We start from the raw sequence: 20690 nt of genomic DNA on the forward strand, positions 1-20690 counted from the left end.
TGATTAATCAAAACTTCCCCTAATTTTTTTGATTTTAAAGGCGGTGTTAATAGACGAAGCCTTCTTAAAATAATCTCTTATTTTTATTGCACTCATTATGATGTTTGTCTTTCATTTTTTACACTCTTGCAAGATCAATCCATAACTAGCAAAACATACAGGCCTTGTCAACCTTTAAAACTGTAAACAGTTCTTTCTTCTCCATTTTGTAAGCATTGGCGTTCTTTCTTCTGTCGGCAAGATATTCTATGCATTCTCCATATATTTTCCTGTTATTTGGAAATCGCTTTCAGCAGCCTTGCATGATTATGGAATATCTGCAAAAATGGATCCAGCGTCTGTAGGCGGGAGATACTTGTCAACGCGAGGTTACAAAAACCACAGAAACGCACTTCTCAGGTTTAATGCCACTCTCATCTTTCCGATCATGCCATTATCTCCGGGTAAACCGCACCTTTTACTTTTGACACACGCTCATCGTTTAAAAGACCCTCAAAGCTCAGAGAGAGCCAGGCATCTATTGTTAGGTGAGTCGATGACAGGGTGGCCAAAAGCGTCTGTCATGAGATCTGGTGGCTTTAAGTCTTAATGTTATTTCGCTGTCGCCTTCTCCGAAGACCGCACGCGTGGCTGGTCTGTGCAAATATTGTCACCACGTGACGCGAGGAACACTCAAAGGGGTGATGTGAAATAGTATTGTGACCCGTCGTCAAATGACCATTAATTTGGTGCATATGACAACATTGCGACGGCCACACTCTGAAAGACGGGGACGTTAATTTTGTGACTGCGTCCTTGACTAAATGGTTAAACCGTGCATGGTGTTGTTCTACAAATTTATTGCCCTGTGTAGCTTTTAAGAGGCGTCGGCATCGGAGTAACGTGCATTTGACGCAGTGGCAAGTGAGGATTTGCAGAGGACGTTGAGGGGAGCTGGTGCCAGGTTAGATATACATTAAATTTTATACTTTAAACAGCATCATTAATAATATATTAACCATCAAATCCAAAAGATAGGTGCGACAGAGGCGAGGATAATCTGTCTTTCTGAAAGTAAGATCTGACAGAGAATAAGATGAGAACCTTACACTTTTTTACCTGCCCATACATGGCAAGGCACTGTCACTTAGCGCATTTCTAAGGAAGAAACGGTTGTTGTTCTTCACTTTTGAATAGATTAACCTTTTGTCCCTTTATTGATAATCAAAGAGTATCAGAAGACAAAATATACTCGATTTTTAGAAAAACAAAAATATACCTGAATAAGTAGAGTCGAAAAATTTTCTTATAATTTTCAACCACAACAATCTCGAAGCCAGTCACCAAATTTGCAATGTATTACACATAGAGAACATAGAGAACAGAAGCAAATGTTACAACGTTAAAATGAAAAACGCACCGGTAGTTGTATGCAAGCTTCCTGTCAGGTAAAGCGACATGGAACGTAGGCACATTTTTACAACTGCGCGACCAGAATTTTCTGAAAATCGGAGAGAAACAGTTAACGTGCCAGCCTCTGCTTGGACCATAGTGTGTTCTTCATGTTTTCTAACTGTCAAACAGTGATATATATAACTAAAGAGTGATGATAGTTGTGTATTCTTCTCGATCTGTTAAATTGACTATATTAATGTGTGGAATATGTGAAAAATCAAGGAAACCATAAACCCTATTGTTTACGAAAGGTTGATTTCTAACCACAGTGCATCAGCCGAGGCGCTCTGCGTTCAGTTTTAAATGTCATGTCGCGGTATATAACTAGGATTGAAGTCTGTGAAAGGATTATCTTTCTATCTTACGTTGTGTGTATAAACCCAAGAGTGGCTTACTGGAGACTGGTGTCACATTTAGCTATGGGCGAGGTGACAAAGCTTCCACACGGGGCAAAATGTTGAAGATACATGTGGTGCCGGTAGTAGACCTACTTACAGTTAAAGAGCCAAATATATACTGAGTGTGTTTGTGTGTGTGTGTGTGTGCGCGCGTGTGCGGGTGTGTGCATTTGAGAGAGAGAATGAGAGAGAAAGAGAGGATGAGACCCAAAGACGATCAATGTTGCCCCGTTCACGTTAGAAAGTAATAATAATAATAATAATAAGTTCAGCGAAGGTAGGCCCACAGATAGGGTACCACTTACTTACAAAGGGGGGGGGGGCACGTGGAAGAAGGCTGGGGCATTTTACATGTTGAGAGCCCATTAAGGGAAGATAAAACATGGAGGGCGCGGACGCCGCAAGTTGACAACACCAAGATTCTCCTGTGACCAACAGTAGATGTCATGTTACATAAATAAAGTTGTGACAACTTACAAGACTGGCTATATGTGTGTGTTATCAATGCCATTCGTACCCCCCCCCCCCCCCCCCGAGAGCGTACTAGGAGTGGATCGGACGGCATGGTACGGGGATCGTTTTAGCAATAAAGTAATTACATGACCATGTTGTAGTGTATTGTAACAGGGTGAGTGATCGATGTCTGTGTCATACTTGTGACCTTATGACAGTAGGGTCAGTGTGATACTACCACGCTTATCTTGTATCATTCATATCATCTGTCTGCTCCCCCCCCCCCCCCCCCCCCCAATAATCCGAGATGATACCGACTATTGATCATTTCGTGATATCGGACTGCCCCGCCCCCCTCCCTTCACGGAACTACCCTCTCTATCCATTAGCCTCGAAGGACATAACTCTTGTGTCAATGGTCTCCTCACTGCCCCCTCTTTTTATTTATTTATTTAATATATTTATTTATTGTTTGCTAGTTGAATGTCTTAATGTCGTCGTTGCAGCTTGAGATAAAGGGAACGTCTGTCCATAATAATTATGAACACCGTTTTAGGATTCTATTATGTTGTATGAAAAGATCAGATACCAGGAAATAAAGGACTAAACTTGCATTGCGCTCAACATCTAAAACATATGTAACCAATACTCTTTGTAAAAGAAACTAATGTTATTTATACGTAGAAGAATCAATAGAAAAACAGACTGTCAACGGTAGTCCATTACCGTTCAGTATTATAACTAACACAGAGCTAAAGCCTATACAATTTTGTGCACACATGATGTTGGAGAAAAAACTACAGCAGATTCAGTTTCTTTATTCAGGTAATTTACGTCACGCGATTGTTTGAGATGATAGGAAATATCAGGTGAAGGCATTTACCTAATTCTTCTCTCTCTGAGACGCGTGCGCGCTGCTGCACAAATTATTTTTTACATATTGCACAGATCAGGTTATCTTACAATATGACTTATTAAATGAAAGCAATAAAAAAAAACGTTTTAAGCGACAAATTAATGTCAATAATTTTCTGATCGAGAAGGGCTTGGCCTGAAGCCGTCGTTTGGTTTATCACACACATACACACACACACACACAGAGAGAGAGAGAGAGAACAGCAAAGGTATTGCAGCAAACCTTTGCTGGGACACACTTGTGAACATTGTTAGTTATTTTTTAACCCCGTTCAAGGATAATAAACTTGTATATTAGTGTGTAAAAAGACCCTCCACGGTCGTTAAATCAACATTACACAAGCAATTGACCGTGAGCGTTTTAAAAGAACACCTCCGCCTTGTTCTCAAAAACGCTGCCTAAATGAAGCGAGGGACCTTGTAGCACTTGTTGCGTTTTCATTGTGCCTTTCACGTAGTGCTCAAAACCCCCTTTTACGACTATTTAATATTACAGCAAATCGCGAGGAACTTAAGCAAATAAAATAACCAAGGCATACCGGCCAGGAATTGTTTGCTGTGTTATAAAGCGACCCTAAAATGCACATTTAATATACTTTTAACAGTTGTGTATCTCTTTCAGGCGTTTGCTTACCAAAGTTATCAATTTCGTTTGAGGAAATGAGGCTAGTTAAAGTCGAACTCAACACAAACATTTTTAACTGTTAAAGTTTTCTTTCAGGACTTTTATGATCAGAGAGATAGATTTCATTACCGAATGTGATGTTTGTGAAACTACAACTGAATCAACAACAGTTGGATTGTAAGGTATGTACTAGCACTAAAGAAAAAAATCTCATAACTAAGACTGCATAGCTAAAATGCATGTTGGATTTTGAGGTAGGCAGTAAGCTTGATTACAATAATTGAAAATGTACAAGATGTTTGCATGTTAGTTTATTGACGTCTATTGCTCTGTTGTTGGAATGCAGAAATGTTACTGACTTGTCGCACACGTTAAATGTCAACTTAAGAAGTATGCAACGTCAGCTGCCGACATCAAACTGTCTTTGAAGTACTTGCTCGCCTTTTAAACCTTGGTTTCTTGCATACTGTCTCAGCATTAAACAGTAATAAAAGGGAAAAAAGAAAACTTTTTAAGGAATGGGGATCCATAGTATCGGTAGTGGAGTTCGCAAGCCAATTGCAAGTGATAGAATAAGAGAAGAGTCACTAATCTGAAACCCCGTTAACATTTCGGACAATTTTGCCCATATAGATGCTAGGCCTACGTTTTTTTTACTGCCCTCTGTTTCATGCAGTCGCTTGGTGAAGTGATTTAATATGCGTTTCAGAATAATAAATCAATGCCTCCGCTGCTCTAGTTAGTTCGTTAACATTAGCCATTACATCATCGTTGTACTCCATCGTTTTCAAGACCAGATCGATGGTCGAAGTTGTATTGGGTTCATAAAGGTTCATAGAGAGTGACTTCTGGATGGAATGCCTACTGAACACCTTGTTTACTAATTGGTGTGTGGAAATATTGAACCACTGCCGACACTGTGGAGTAAAAAATTTTGTGCATGAAACCGAAGTGTGAAAGGTATGTACATGTATGATAAGATCATTCGCGACAGCAACATCGCATATGTAACGTCAGTGCAAGACCCTTGCATGTCGCCGCACTTTCGCCGAACAATGTAAAATGAATTTGAAACGAGAGACTCCACCAATATGTATATATGTAGGTCTAAGTGCAGTCTCGAGTAAGTGTGGATAATACGGTTAGGGTATTCACTCTGTTGTATCTTGAACTATGCACAAGGACAATACCTTCTACTTCATATACATACATGGGTATTCTGTCTCTTTTTATTAAATAAATTGTATATTCTCAAGAGCATACTTCAAATAACACTGCACTCGGTTTGTGACAGGTAGATTTATGTGTAAGCGTTAAGTACACTGCTCGGTTTGAATGGCAATGGTTTGTAACGAGAAAATATTCTAGAAAACTACTAAGGCAGGCCCGTAGCCAGGGGGGTTCAGGGGTTTCGAAAGAAGCACCCATTTTGCTGGGAAAAGGTCCACTCTATGTACTAGAGAATTTTATGGTAAAAGGTCCACTTTTTCAGAAAACGACCCCCCCCCCCCCCCCCCCGAAATTGCTGGCAACGGGTCTGAAAAGTGTCTGCCATATACCTTTATCTGTATGCTTGTGTGGCGTGGAAGAATTGACATTTGCACGGCTTCTCCAGACGCGCCTTATGGGAAATTATCAAGATGGAGATGTTTTACCACACCCTTTTTTGTCGTGTAATGTTACTAAGTTACTTATGGCTCTAAAACCATTCGTTGTTGTATCGAATTGTTTTCTGTATAAAGAAATACAACGGAGTATACAGAGGGACACATTGGGCCACATACCACCCCTCACCCACCTTGGCTTCTAGGGTACATCCCTCTACCCTCCGCCAGGGCCGAATATTAATTATGTGCACTGACAGTACCCAGGGATAAGGCTAACCCCATTCCCCAAAAAGGAAAAATGCAGAATGAGGAAAAACTACATCATTTTTCATCCATATTCAGTGAGATTGCCCTCGTCTGTTATTTTGTATTTGCTGAGTGAAATCTATGTCTGCCAGTGAAAATACCCAGTACAGGCATTGTCAGTGCATTTTAGAATAGCAATGAATTTAAATTTAGATACTGATCGGCATCCGAGATCTGCTAGCAGATGTATTTTAATGAATGTTTGCATTTGCAGGTTTTCTGTTCTCGACAGAGATGAAAATAGTCGACAGACTGACCATAATGACGTCATCAGTGACGAAGATGGAGTGCCCTAACCTGGTAAGTTCAGTAATATACATCACTTTTATGTCTCAGTTTTGCTCTCCTAATTAATGCTTCGATTTCTTTCCTTCTAAGATTAATTAGAATTATTTAGTAAAACATTTTCTTTTCTTTTCTCACTCAGTTATTTACTCAAGTACACTTAAGTGATTACTTTGATTGTAATTTATTTGTCACTGTCTTTTCGTCTGTCTCCTGTCCGTCAGCCTCTCTATCTCATGCTGTCTGTATGTTTATTTCTATAGGAACATCTTGAAGGGAAGTATGGACAGCAGACAGTACGAATCACCCGCCTTCACCGGGACGCTGCTAGGGAGGACATCCAGCCTCTTCTAAAACAGGGTTTCATACTTAGGTATTACTTCCATCTATATATTTCTCTCTCCGTGTTACAATTGCACGCCAGTGTCGTGTGTATCTTACTGTGCATTAAAGAAGCCTTAAAAGCGTGCTTAATGGGTTTACATCACCCTGATTTTTAAAGACTATTAGAAGGCCGTCTTTATTATTAGCATGAAAATGAAAACGGACTCTAATACATGTAGCACATGTGAGTTTCCGGTAGACGCTGAAACTTGGGGTGTTTAAACCTTGGCATTTCAATACAATTGCATCGATTGCATATTCATCCGAGAAGGCTGTTTTATTGTGCACACGTTGATATCATTCTTGTATAAGTCAAACAACGGACTGTTCAATCATATCTGAATACTTGAGAAAAATACGTTTTGAGAAGGCTAGACATTATAGGGCGTGAACTTTTTAAACTACACAATTAACTTTATCAACCGAGGTTTTATATATGTTTCGTGAATCTTTTCGAAGAACTAAAAAATCGAGAAAAAAGTCCTTAAACCAAAATACTCCTCCGCGAGTTTCTCTCCATACTTGCACATTTAAACTTAGAGTGTTTTTAACCTCTATTTCAGTAATCTACAACATCCAAACATTATTAGTTTCATCTTTGTCGGAAGGATAGACGATCGGATGCATCTGATAACAGAGTCATCAGATTACGGTAAGTGCTTTTGTCCATGAAGAACATTTGTTATTACCCCAAATCTGCGAAAAAGGAACAAACATCAATGAAAGGATATAGCGTCAGAGTCTACGTCATACGTTTGCTAATAAATTCGTATTTCTTAATTTTCCTGAAAACCTTGCTAACTCTGTCAATACAGAAATATTCCATTTATTTGTTATGTCATCAATTTAACTTTGATAAAAGTGTGCTTGTTTCAACCAGGGTAATTAATTTATGGAAGGCACACATCCTAGCAGGTTTGATATAACGTTAGTTATGACATTTCGTAAAATCAGAATGTAAGCAGCCAATAATGATTTAGCACGCGATTTTGATATTATTAAGATTTTCATTCTTTGTGGATCAATATCAGAACAATTTTCTAGACATTCTGATTACAATTACTTAAATGGTAAGTGTAGGCTTCAATGCTTATCACATGGGACTTTGGCTGCAATCTGTTGCATATTCTACCGATCCGTCATATCAGAAAACGTGACTGGAATGTCTTAGAACACGTGTTATGATGACATATGTCCTGTAGGGTTCTTTATTACATTTTGTGTTCGCATCAATCGCTTGTCTTCTACCCATCCGTTATCTCAGATATCCTGGCTAAAATTGTCGCACAAAATCGATAAAGAGGACCTTGTGTCGATTTTTTTTTTCGGAGTTGTATTTCCGCTGCTGTCAGTCATCTTTTGTCGTCTGCGTTTTTCAGGTATCTTCATACTTGACTGAATTTTCATTAAAAACTTATTTTTTTAATCAATTTCTGTAGATTCTTAAACGTCACTTTGTTGTAATCTGTCACTTATATTACCATTAAAAATGATAATACAAATTTATATTATTACATTTTCTAGGTACTTTATCTGAATGTCTGCGGTGCAATCTTCTGTCTTCCTCCTGTCAGCTCGTGGACACGGCACTACAGATCTGCGCAGGGATGACGTATCTGCACGACCGCAGCATTATCCATGGAAACCTGGTGAGAAAAAAGCCCGTATGTCGGTCAAAGTGACGCAATGTCTATAGTTACAGGGTCCTTTCTTTTCTTAATTATCCCTTTTTAAATTTCGTTCTGGCCCGAACCTGAAAACCTGAGCTTCAAGTTTGAAGCGTACAAGCGTTTATATTTTCAGAACTCCATATGACAAGCGGGAGTGTGCATGGAGATTTGAAAGCCAGCGTGAGCTCTGAAACTTGGTTAGATTATGAAGGTAGAGGTGTAATAAATAAACAAAACAAATAAATAAATAAATAAATCATGACGATAAATAAGCAAAGTAGATGTATGAATAATATAGTCAATTAAAAGAACCCCCCCTCCCCCCCCCCAAAAAAAAAAAAGAGAAGATTCTTTTAATGAATGGTAAAATGAGGAAGATCTTCTGGACATGTAAAAGAGACTAGCTGTTATACAGCTTCAACTACGCGTGCATGACATGAACTTGTCGTCAGTTGGGGCTTAGCACCCTTATCAGTATCTTATTTTAATTTAAAATGACTGTGAATTGGTCATGAGTCTTAGAGTCTTGGGTCAATTATACGTGTATAATGGATGTTGTCTAATAACCTTATCTTAACGGATGACGGGTCTAGGTGGGGCTCACTGGCGGTTTCACTTTTTCAAAAAGATGTTTTGATCGATTTATTTTCTGTAATTGTTACCCACCCCACCCCACCCAAAGTTACGACAAAATTTCAAAAACAATGCCATGAGAAAACGTTTTGTAAATGAAAATGGATATTTGCTTAAAAGGGCGAATCTGACATTGGAAATGGGGGAAATGTAACGAAAACGCTAGCATAATCTGTTTTATGGAGTTTAGCACAGCGACAGTTCGCCTGCAATACCTTTAATGAAAATGCAGACATCTAGCGTACTTCCGTGGTGACATATTACAGCGCCAGTCTTGCTTTGGATGTATTGTCTGCATTTTATAGATAAGCGAGAGGATCATCTTCAAAACGCTTCATCACGAGAAGAAAATGTTATTTGAGATTCATAAATGTGATAAAATCGCGTGTATGTATAGGCGCTAGGGCTAATTTGTATCAATATGGCGCACTATAGGCATTTCATGTCCTTGCGTCATACATGTATCTCCGATCCTGCCTTTTTATTTCTTTTTTTCTGCATGTCTACAATATTTACTGTACACACACACACACACACACACACATCATTAAACCAGTATGCCTGCCTTTTTGACTGTAGTTAATGAATAATCAACATATGGACCTGTTATGACTCGATATCTATCTTAGTGGAATTTTTGTCTTCTGTGGTCTTTTTCTCACTGTTCTATTCTCGAGGGTTTTCTTATGCAATACAGAACGGGCACCCTTATATTGCGTGCAGCTTGTTATTGCGGTTATTAAGCCTAAAAGAGCACAGCACAGCAGATTATTTAATAAATCCGTTGTCATTTCTTTCAGACTGCGGAGAACTGCGTAGTTACGGCACTTTTCCCGAGGACAGAAGTGAAGATTGCAGGGTTTCACAGTTCAAGGTTAGTATCACTGGTTGATTTAGGAGTTTGCTTTAGGGAAGTTAGCCAATATTTTATGGTCACTTCACTCGGCATGGGAAATTTTCTGTAATATGTTGGGCACAGGAATTGAAGAGTCTCTCGGTTTGTCACTTATCGACTGTCAACCTAACTAAATGAAGTTCCCCAAAGAAACACAATCAGGAGGTGAGGGAAGGAGAGAGAGAGCCTGTCGTTTGGCTTTTTGCATTATGCAAACAAACTGTGTGTGGTTTTTTATGAAATTAAACTACATTTAGAACATGCGTAAATATGATGACTGCATAAGTTCACCAATCTGCTGCATACAGCTTTTGCATGTGATGCTCTTCGCCTCATTGGAAGGTTTTGTGGTCAACCATCTCATCACGAGTCAGTGGGGAGAGTCTGCGAGTGTCCAAGTTTACGTGCTCATAGTTGTATCCATTTGTAATGCTTCCAAAATCTCCCATTGATTCCATCATTTTGGTATGGTCAATAGTAGCTGAGACACCACTGAATTGAGACCACCCTGTGTTTCAGCGATATTTGCTACCCTAAGTTACACAGATTCTCAGTTTTCTTTTGCTCTTCATTATATAAGAAGGGTTCTGAACGAAATACACTGTAAATGTTTAAAAAAGATGAAACATATCAGATCTTCCATTAACACAGTGTCAGTGTTAGTAAAAAAAAATCTACCACCCAGGATAATGAGTCGTCGAATGTCTTTGCCAATATCAAACATTTTAGCACATACACGGTATAAGTGCATCAGCTTTCCCGGCAATTCAATTTACACGAATCTTGGCGGACACTCCAAAACAATTGAGGATGGCATCATACCCGCAGAAACTCAATAAGCGTGCATTTTGACGAGACATATAGAGCCAATTTTGGTCAATGTCGAATTAATGACGAACCTTGTATTGATGTGTGTTTTTCTTTCAGATTCACAGACGAAATCAGCGAAGACCCTTCACCTAAGCCTCTTACCAAACAGAAGCATCGCAAATGCGTTGTTTTCCAACTCGGTCAGTGCGAAGATAAGTCTTGCTGTCCTCCCTCCACAGACCACGCTGAGCGCGCGTCTCACGCGCAAGACGTCGCCGATTTCGGTCGTCTGCTGTGGACGATATTTGATAGCGGGCAGAACACGGAGGGACAGCCTTTTACTACAGAACAGGTACTAGTAAAATGTAGCATATGGGCATTATTTAGACCTATTCAATAAATTACTGTCGGGGCAGAGATTACACATGAATGTTGATATTATGTGAAATTCACCTATTTTTTTATCCTATCTAGATAATTATAGGCAAAAGGACATACTTCGCACATATGGTATAATAAGATGCTATTAGATAAGCATGATCATACGCAGTGTGCGCACGAAGTATTGCAGCTTCCATCGCGGAAGATAAGGTCGCTTCTTCTGAGGTGAAAAAATTATACTTAATAAGTATAATTGTACGACGAAATCCGGTCCATCTTACATAGGCGAGCTAGCTCTGCGAGAAACGGAGATTAAGGGACGACAGTGAATCAACTGTTTTCCTCTACACCAAGGTTTATTATGTGTGAGCTGGGATTTTATGGCTAGCCCTGTGTTATTTATACGGATTAAAACGACAAGTCTACAAAAGGTGGCCACAGGTAATGTAAGATAGCAATTATCAGGTCGTTAGATATGATTTCTCGCGTTTTGACCTGTAATAATATGACCAACGGGGACTTGGCCCATTTCAGCATCTCAAAGCTACAGTAGTAAAAAAAGACTTGCTGAAATGAGATAAAACAAAACCACGACATCTTAACATAATATGCCATGGGGCGATATGAGAGAAGATGGAGCTAAGAGATTGTAGCGGTTTCTGTGGTCATGCTACAGTTAGATGTAATAGTCACCGCAGAGGGCAACGTGTAAGTAACATCGCGTAAAGTGAAGTACAGAGTGATACAACTGTACATCTACTTGATTGAGAGGCCACGTCCCGGGCGTATGCCTACTTTACGGAATACCTAGAAAATAACTATATTAGACGGGGCTAACGGGGGAACGATAAGGAAGGATATTGTGGTGTCATGAAAGGTAAGAAGTAAGGAAGTGTGAGCTTGTGTGTGTGTTTGAGAGAGAGAGAGAGAGAGAGAGAGAGAGACGCGTGTCTCTGGTATATAAGGGTCATCGAAGCCACTGCACACCCTATGTGGCCCGTGGGAGAAATCGAGTAAACTATAAAGCACTTTACCCAATTTTTTTCTGAGAAACGCACTTGAAATTTTATGTAACGGTTTAAGTTTCGACGCAATCTCTAATATCTGTCTCTGTTTAACAGTGAAATTATACAGAGGTGATATCAGACAGGGAATTGCGGGGGTTAATTTGTTGCTGTAGTGCCTGTTTGTGCTTGAGCGTAAATAACATCGTAGAAGGCAAAAACCATTCCAGGTTTCACAACACCTAAGCTATTATTATTAATAATATTGTGAATGTTGTTGTTGCTTCTAGTCTCTAACTATAACATCGTAGAAGGCAAAGAAACATTCCAAGTTTCACAACACCTATGCTATTATTATTATTATTATTATCATTATTATCATTATTATTATTATTATTGCTGTTGTTGTTGCTGCTGCTGATGATCTTTGTTTGTACTAAATGTCTCTCATCTCGCGGAAGAAGATTACCATACTGTGGCACCTTAGCTAATTTGACAAATAGCGGAAGGCGCTCACTAATTTGATCTTAAACGACAAAGGAACATTACAATTAATCAACGAATTATGTAAAGCGGTGATGGGAGGGAAAGCTGGCGTCACACAGTACGACATTTATTAAGGATGTTCGCTCCGTTTACTTGGCACTGTTATCAGATTTTTTAAAGAAAGAAAGAAAGAAAGAGGGGTCAAACGTACAATGTGTCTGCTGCATCTTTGTTCAAAAATATATGAAAAACATACCTCGGGATGTGCACGTATGTGTACAGGCAAACTATCACAATAATGGCATGTCTCCTTGTAACATATTGTAGGCAATGCCCGTTATGTGGTTTTAAAATCATTAAGGAATATAAGCCCTCGGGTATACAACATCTTATCACTAAGACTAACGTTATCAGCAGCGCCCTTCCGTTAAAGATGAAAAAAGAACGGGTCGTTATCCCCGGTAAATTGTCATCTGAAAGTCCTCACTCTAATCACTTTAGGGATACGGGGTTTTCTCTCTTGATGCGACATTATAGGATATTTATCACTTCACGCGTTGGACGGGTAAGCGTGTTAATGTTTGCGGTCACGACTACTATAGAGCAAAGACATTTTCTATTGAGACTTAGCTTGCACTTAGAGCACTGTTTGGTGGAATAGTGGGCCCTATGACAGGTGAGGTTTTGTCGGGTGTCACAGATGATTTTATAGGGTCGTTTTTCTTAATAATGTAAAGTTTGATCAGAGCCAAGGGCCTTAAATGTGTGTATTCGTTCGTATATCATGATATTACGAACATCTACAGCGCCTCCCTCTTGAACTGGTCCATTTCACATAGTTTGTGAATCCAAGTATAGTTTTAGACTTGTTATATGTTAGAATTCTGATGTGTGAAAGTGAAAAGTTATACCGTTAAGACAAGACTAAACCTAGCTTTAGAAACTTTAAGTCGAACCGGATGTGTGAAATAGAACCAGTGTTTTTGATAGTAAATTTGTATCCTCTTTAATACGTACATGCACAACTCTCAAGACTCAACAGCTGACTGATTTGTCGAGTAAAAATAGAGGCCTGAAGGCTAAATTCTTGATGTATTCGTGGATGCATACAAAAGAAATGAATGCTATCTCTATTTGAAATTTTGTGTTCGCCAGTGGCGTTGATATAAGGATTGATAATTATTATATGAACCTTGGATTCATTGACATATTACGCTACCATTTAGTGCTTCATATAGATGGGGTACTACAATGTATAGCTAAAAGGTGCCTTATACAAACCTCTCCTTAAGAGCCCCGAATGACGTTCAAGGTTCCGCGTGATCTGTCAAACCACAACCACAAACCCCGCATTGGTCGGTAAAATGCCAGAGTATCCCTCTCTGGCAGGACTGCTGGTCCTAAGTAATGGTGGTCCTATATACAGGACCACTGTTACTAGAAACTGTAGGGCCACGGTTCCTTTAGGACTTGGATTACTGTTGCACCGTGTTAGCTTCATTGAGAAGGAGTTCAGAGTCGGTCCAAATTGGTCAACAGTGACCACACCCCCATTGCGGTCAACACAACGTGATGGAATAAAACATCAGTGATGATATTATGTATCAACATGCACGATTGCAGTTTTTAGTCTATTTTAGAGCACTTGTGATTGAAGTGTTAGTACTGAATAGCAAATAAAGTAGAAAAAAAGCTATGTTTGACGTAAATTTTGCAGTTTCCTCTTCAAGTGTATTGTTTACAAAATTATACAAAGACTTACTAGAATAAAAATAGACTGAGGAATTTTAGTTACGTTATAAATCAACTTAATGTGCTCCATTTGGAAGCGGTTTGATGATCACAGGGTTGGTGTGTATCCTGTAAATAGGACGCGGAGCACATCATGTGTGAATACTGCAAGTCGTGTTTCCAGTCAGCCTGTGTCGAGTCATTTTGAAACGGTACATTTTTTGGGACCGTTCACAAAGAATTTTTGTCTACCAAGCTAATACGCACAAACTTCTTGAGTAGAAAACAGAAAAGCTGATGATTATACGAGTATGTTGGAAACAAGAGGAGGAGTGTTAGTCTGTTAATCTGATAGCATTCAGCAAAAGTCCCCGTTAAGTTAGTGCGCTTTATCTAGGTCGACAAAATTCGTTGTAAATAGCCCCGTTGAAGGTCGCCTCTTTATGATTAGCTAACCGTAGGCAGCAAATCTAGTCCTTCTGTTGTCCATCCTACCGCCATAGCACTTGGGATAGGTTACGTGCCTTTATATTGTTTTCCAAAAGAAACCAAGTCAGTTCCAATGGTAGATAGTCGGCCTTCTGCGGCCGTACCAAAATAGATCTCCTTAAACTGACTTGAAAAACAGCCTTTTTTATCTCTTTTGCTTGTTATGCTGTTGCGCCACTTAACAGAAGTATATGTCTACTGTGGTACATGTTTTTCATCCTTTCAATGTATTGAAGAAGCAGTGTGAGTGTGTGTGTGTGTGTATGTGTGTGTGTGTGTGTGAGAGAGAGAGAGAGAGAGAGAGAGAGTAAACGGGGAATATTTCATTCCAGGAATTGAAAACCTACCCCGATGTCAATAACTATTGCATCAAGTCAAGAATAAAATATTTCAGGCTAATAATATACATTTAGCGCAATGGACCAAAGATGAAACAGCACGCACCATATATTACTCACGGTTTCCTGAAAATACATATTACATTATGGTCATAGGGCAATGCTGGTATAGCACACAGTATTTTACTTATCATTTCTACTGGTATTGCAATGAAGCACCTGCGACATCTCAATTATGCTGAATACTAAATCGGGATCCTTTAATGTAGCCATCATCTGTGGCGGCAGTTACATAAATTATTTAAGAATTACTGAATATCATGATAATTGTGCAGGATTTTTACAAATAGATTATTCTTTCGTTCTGCAGCTGAAGGATTGGACATGGTCAGCGGTACCTGAGGCTCTAGCGTCCAGTGTGAAGCAGGTCATCCAAGCTTGCTGTTGTCAGGTAAGATGTGCGTTGTCACAGGGAGAAGACCTTTACGTCCATTGCTAGCCAATAAAACCTCGGGAAATCAAGAGAAATAGCATTCCAGATATACAAAGTATCAAATTTATTTTATATGAAGAATCACTTTAAACATTTTCCGTTGCTGTGGACGTGTTACCAAGAGGGTTGTCACGGGGAGGGAGGTCAATCACCCAGAATTTATTAAAAGCCCTATTTGACGTCAAGCAGTCCCTAAGCCGGAAAACTCGCGTTGGGTGGGGGAGAAATTGGAGACAAATGGAGAGGGGTATGGAATTACAGTGATATTTTAAGACGCGTTAGTTGATGAAACATTTATAATACCTAATAGCTAATGAAGATATAAATATCCTTTCACAATAGGCGAATTGTTTTCATTAGAGGTACAGTACCACGAGGCTGAATTCCTTAGTAAGACTCCACTATGATTTGTTTAAACATTCAGTTTCATTAGTTGAAAAAAAAACATCAAATTTTGAGACCACACAGGGTATAAATTTGATGTAGGGGTGACATAAAATGTTCTGTTAAATGCACTTGAATAAAGCACTAGTATATGTACGCAGTATGCTAAATCTGTAATCTATTAATTTGACCTCCGGTTTTGCCGAAAAAGAAGAGGGAGCGAGAGTTTTTTTTTCGTCACAAATTCGTCCCCTCGGCCCTGGAGTTGATAAGAAAACAGCCACCTTATCAACAGAATAAACTTGACCGGAACTTATCTGATGTCATCCCTCATCATGACCAATTTCCAAGTAACGATGAGAACGAGTTCCTGTTTTATCTGGCCGTCTCGAGGTGTCATATAATTTTACCCGATGTGACAGCTACGAACCGTACTACGTTCTTATTACTTTGTACAGACTGTACTCTCCGCGATACGTCCGCCTAACCCTTATTTTTAACCATATAGGACCCCGAACTTCGACTCCTAGGACTACCATTTCTGCCACACCCGGCTGTGAACGTGGATGACCATCTTCATGCGTATTGAGATGTATGGTTGATATATTACATTATCCATGAAAGCCAGTCATCAGTGCAGGTGCTTAGTGATAATATTTCCTCCCTCCTGAAGTCACATAAGCCAGACCCTGAATTTCAAGGCAACTCTTTCGATCCCACATTTTTGGAGGAAGTGTGGTCGTGTATTTACACAAAACAAGGATTGTCAAGATTCTGGAATGTTTATTCAAGAAAGGGGATGAAAAATATTCGATCAGTTTTGAGTTTTAGAGTGCTTGGGCAAAATGGTAACGCAATGTAATTACTTTCTTTCCTCCGTTATCATTTTAGTTCATAGTCTATCGGTGTGTAGGGAGACATACAGAGCACGCAGCGCAGGCATACGATTCAAAATAATTATTCTCATTATTCATAAGAGAGATGTCTGAATAGAATAATACATATCCATACCACTGCATTGCGTGGAATAGGGCTTATGAAGTATCAGGCAATCGCAACGGTATACATTGACTTTAGTTTACTTAAAAGATTTAGGAATGCCTCTTTTTGATTGATACTATAATTAACGGTTTAATTAGCATATATATTGATCGCCCTCTCAGTTTGACCTTATGAGCCTAATGTAATTGGCTTTAAAGCACCTTGTACTCTTATTATGTTGAAACAATAAACAGACAAGCCCGCCGAAATATTCAGTCTCGTTTGGTTGTTTAATTTGAGCCACAACTCTGTTAGTGCAAGCTGTCTGTGGGAGAAACCACACGGGCGAGAAAATAAGCATTGTATTTTTTTAGCTTCACAAACATATGTAAGTTTAGGACATAATCACGAAAAATCGATGCGCTATGTTAAACAGCTGTGCAAACAAGACGCATGTCTTATTTTCAGGGAGATAAAAGAGACCGTGGACTTGTATTTACTTACACCCATCCCTCGTTTTAACAAACCAGTGATTCCGATTCCACAGCCTCGTTCCATTTCATAAGAGCAGAATGATGTTTTACATAAGTCACTTTTGGCAGCATTAGGCAATGAAATATGTGCTCGTTTTTTACAGGAAACGCAGCTGAGACCAACTTTCCCAGCCATTTTGTCAAGTATTCAAGAACTGCCCAGTACACTGCGGAATAACGTTGATATAGGTAAGGGTTGCGGGATGTTGGCGTTTCAGTAAATGTGCATTGCATTTTAACTTGTAAATCTAAGTCTGAAATTTATACCTTAGGTACTTATCTCTTTCAAAGATGACACGAACAGCAGCAACTAAGGCGATCGACTGCATATTTACGGAAAAGGCTTTGTGTTGACTTTTTTTACTTTCCTTGTATTATTTTGATAATCCATTGACTTGTCCAAGCTTGCCTCACGTTAATTTAGTCGTTGAATGAATTTGGAGTTTGACAATTTCAGTATGCTGAGTGGTTATAGTACCAGCAGCCATTTGACCTTTAGGATGTTGTTAAGGCTTATACTTTATCTTAGAAATGGCACGTGCAATTTCAAGTATGCCAATTTCGGTTCATTTAACAAAAGTAGACATAATGATGTCTTTTTTTTCAAAATTTCTTCAGTCAATTGCACAAGTACATTGATGCGATTGTGCTAGTTGTGCCTCCTCATTGCGCTTTCTCAACCAGACACAACCACTGTTTTCTTCTCCAGGTGACGCACCAAGTATGTGTTCTAGTCCCACGAGCGTGCAGACCGAGTGCAAGTTGCAAATTGCGAAGACCGTGCCTATTACTCTCGACAATTCTGAGGAGCCCACCGAGAATTTTTCTTTCGCAGAAGATTTTCGCGAAATCACAGAAATTAAGGAGAGGATCGGCTCTTTCTTCAAGGTGGCGAAAAGGCGCAAATCGCAAGACTTGAACAGTTCCACTGACTCATTCACTAGTGAGCATTCACCACAGTACAGAGGGAGGAAATATTCGTATTCTATGACGTTATGGCCCACGGACGCACCAAATACGCATGCGCACCGAGAGGAGTTTCTGGAAGAAGAACAGCAGAGCAAGATTTACAAACTTGCAAATACTGTGAAAATGCTTCACGAAAAGCTCGTTCGAGAAAAACAAAGGAAAGAGGAGTTACTGAACTACTGTGCGAAATGCGAGGAAGGGTGTCTGCTTCAAGTAGACCGGATGGTTGATTTGTTTAAACGACGGGTTCACACTTTGGAACGCAAGGCGTCCCATTTTGAAACAATGGCAAAGCGTGCCCGGCGGGAGAAAGAGCTGGTACAAAAATCGCATTTGCAGACGACAAAAATGTTACAGGATTCGTTGGAAACGATTAAAACTGAATTAGACAATGTGCGCGCTAATAATGTGGAACTAGCAAAAAGAACAAACAAACTGAATGATGAAAAAAATTCTTTGAAAAGGCGGATTCATGATATGGATGTTGCAACCTATGCGAAGGCAGACTTGAAAGAACTGGAGCTTGAGGTGAGCAACGTTAGGATTCTTTATGAACTTGCGCTTGACAGGCTGAAGTTATACGAGGGAGGGCTGACAAAAAGATACAGACAAGAAAAATTACGATTTGATGAAAGTTTACCAGTTGTGAACATAATTCCTTGCAGCGGACAATCTGGCAAAGACCATGACCTCACGGTGTCTGATGACGTCCAGAATGAGGATGACGTCAAAACCGCCTATTCAGTGCTCAGCACTCCTGGCAGTAATCGCAACATGTCCCCCAGTTGTGAAGCAGATGTATCAGAATCTGACCAAGAAGATGACGAGGGCACAACAGACAGTGATAAAATTGGTGATTCTTTCCTAGCAACTACAAAATTTTCCCCTGCCCTCGTAGCTAATGGTGCTGTCAAACAAAAGAGTGTGGAGGACATTTTGACGTCCCAAACAGACAAGCCACCTACCGTACAGAAGAGCACGTCTCTGCCCAATGAATCAATGCTGGCGGTGTTAGCTAGGCTCGAGCGTCTGCATAGGACAAACAAGCAGATTCCCTGCCCAGAGCTGGAAGCTTCTGCTGAAAGTCTTCCAACCAACATCAATTTGAACACTAAGAATCAGGAAATGTTAGCAGAAGAATCGGAGTTTGACGAAAATGTATCCATGTGCGAGGAAAACTATTTCCGTAATATTTCTTCCGATCCGGATCTAAGCGATGCGGAAAGGAGATCGTCTGCCAACAGTAATGATTGTGACTTGAACTCTAGCAGCGCCTCCGTTTTGCGCAGGTCGTCCAGTGGCTCCACTTTCAGTCGGATTCGGAACCGTCGGAACGGGGTGGTGGCGGGCACCATTGGACCCCTGCCGTTACTCATGGGTGGAAAGCAAAGTCGAAAGAGCAAAGATTTCACCAATGTTTTAAAGCATTTTAATATAAATAGGGGCTCCGTGATGACGCCTCAGAGGAGAAGAAAATCGTCAAAGATAGCGTCTATGATGAGTATATCACAGGCGTGTGAGGAGGGAGGGGAGGGATGACCAAGGTCAAGGTCAGATATAGCGACCCCCTCAAGGTGACTGCCGTGAACATTTTTCCAGCTCATACGCTGGGGCCTCTGAGCAAACCCAAAACTTCCACTTACTCAGCGTGATGTATTAACTTCAATATTTAAAATGAAAAGTATTTTCATTGGTCTTCAGTCATATTAATCACGATCAGAGCCGCTGCTCTTGAGAGAAACTTAGCAGGAGCGGAAACAGAGGGAGGAGGATTTCCAGGGAGAAATGATGGACTCAACAAAATTGAAGAATGATTTAATCACACAGTATTACGAATTTGCCTGAAATGTTGTTGTCTTTTCAATACTTTCTTGTCAGCAGACAATAAGGAATCACCCCCGCCCCCACCTTCCAGCCTTATCAATATGTTGGAGCTGTCCTTCCTCATTATTTTGTCTATTTGTAGCCTATAACAAATCGTAACAACTTTCTCTTCAGTAACAAAAAGTATTGATTTTTGCCGTCAAAAAAGTTGGACACTTTCAACAGTTAACTGTTCACAATTTACAGAATAACCCTAAAGTAAATGCACAGGAGGCAGGTCTATCTTTAGTTTTATAGTAAAACATGCTTTGTAATAGATACGCTCTGTACAACTTGGATATACCGGTATACCACGTTTACACTGTTTAAACTAATTAATTTTTATGCTGGACATAGATAAGATATTTATTGGTGAAAGCTCTTATTTTCCACCGAATTTTTTACATTCTTCATGAACAAAAGTTAAAATGAAGTGCTCCGAAAATCTTTCTTGAATATAGTGTTGAATGAATGGCGTTGACGCTTGATATTTTCTGAGAATTATTAAGAAATGCAATCAAATTCCATTTCAAGAAGCCTTATTTCCAATAAGCCACACCTATAGCTTGAAATAAAACAGGTTTCACAGAACCCTATAAAGGAAAACTGTGACACCTTTAAAA

The 20690-nt window shown here is 39.7% G+C and overlaps 1 protein-coding gene and 1 long non-coding RNA gene across 3 annotated transcripts; one reads left to right on the forward strand and one right to left on the reverse strand.

Moving 5' to 3' along the window:
* Positions 1–532: 532 nt before the first annotated feature.
* On the forward strand, positions 533–20548 carry LOC106167205 (uncharacterized). The gene is made up of 11 exons (XM_087016334.1): positions 533–943; positions 3922–4007; positions 5953–6038; positions 6287–6396; positions 6971–7059; positions 7932–8056; positions 9511–9584; positions 10533–10767; positions 15215–15295; positions 17340–17424; positions 17945–20548. Exons 3-11 carry the CDS (start codon positions 5973–5975, stop codon positions 19741–19743), a joined length of 2664 nt encoding a protein of 887 aa, XP_086872460.1. The 5' UTR covers positions 533–943; positions 3922–4007; positions 5953–5972; the 3' UTR covers positions 19744–20548.
* LOC147761011 (uncharacterized) lies at positions 7598–10744 on the reverse strand. 2 transcript variants are annotated; one of them, XR_015335308.1, is made up of 2 exons: positions 10578–10744; positions 7598–8053 (listed from the first exon to the last, which is right to left on the reverse strand). It is a non-coding gene; the product is annotated as an uncharacterized LOC147761011 (long non-coding RNA). The 2 variants fall into 2 exon arrangements; XR_015335309.1 differs by having other exon boundaries at positions 10505–10661.
* Positions 20549–20690: the final 142 nt, after the last annotated feature.

This window comes from Lingula anatina, chromosome 6, assembly GCF_051362555.1.
Source record: "Lingula anatina isolate TDL-2025a chromosome 6, LinAna3.0, whole genome shotgun sequence".
Classification (NCBI taxonomy): domain Eukaryota; kingdom Metazoa; phylum Brachiopoda; class Lingulata; order Lingulida; family Lingulidae; genus Lingula; species Lingula anatina.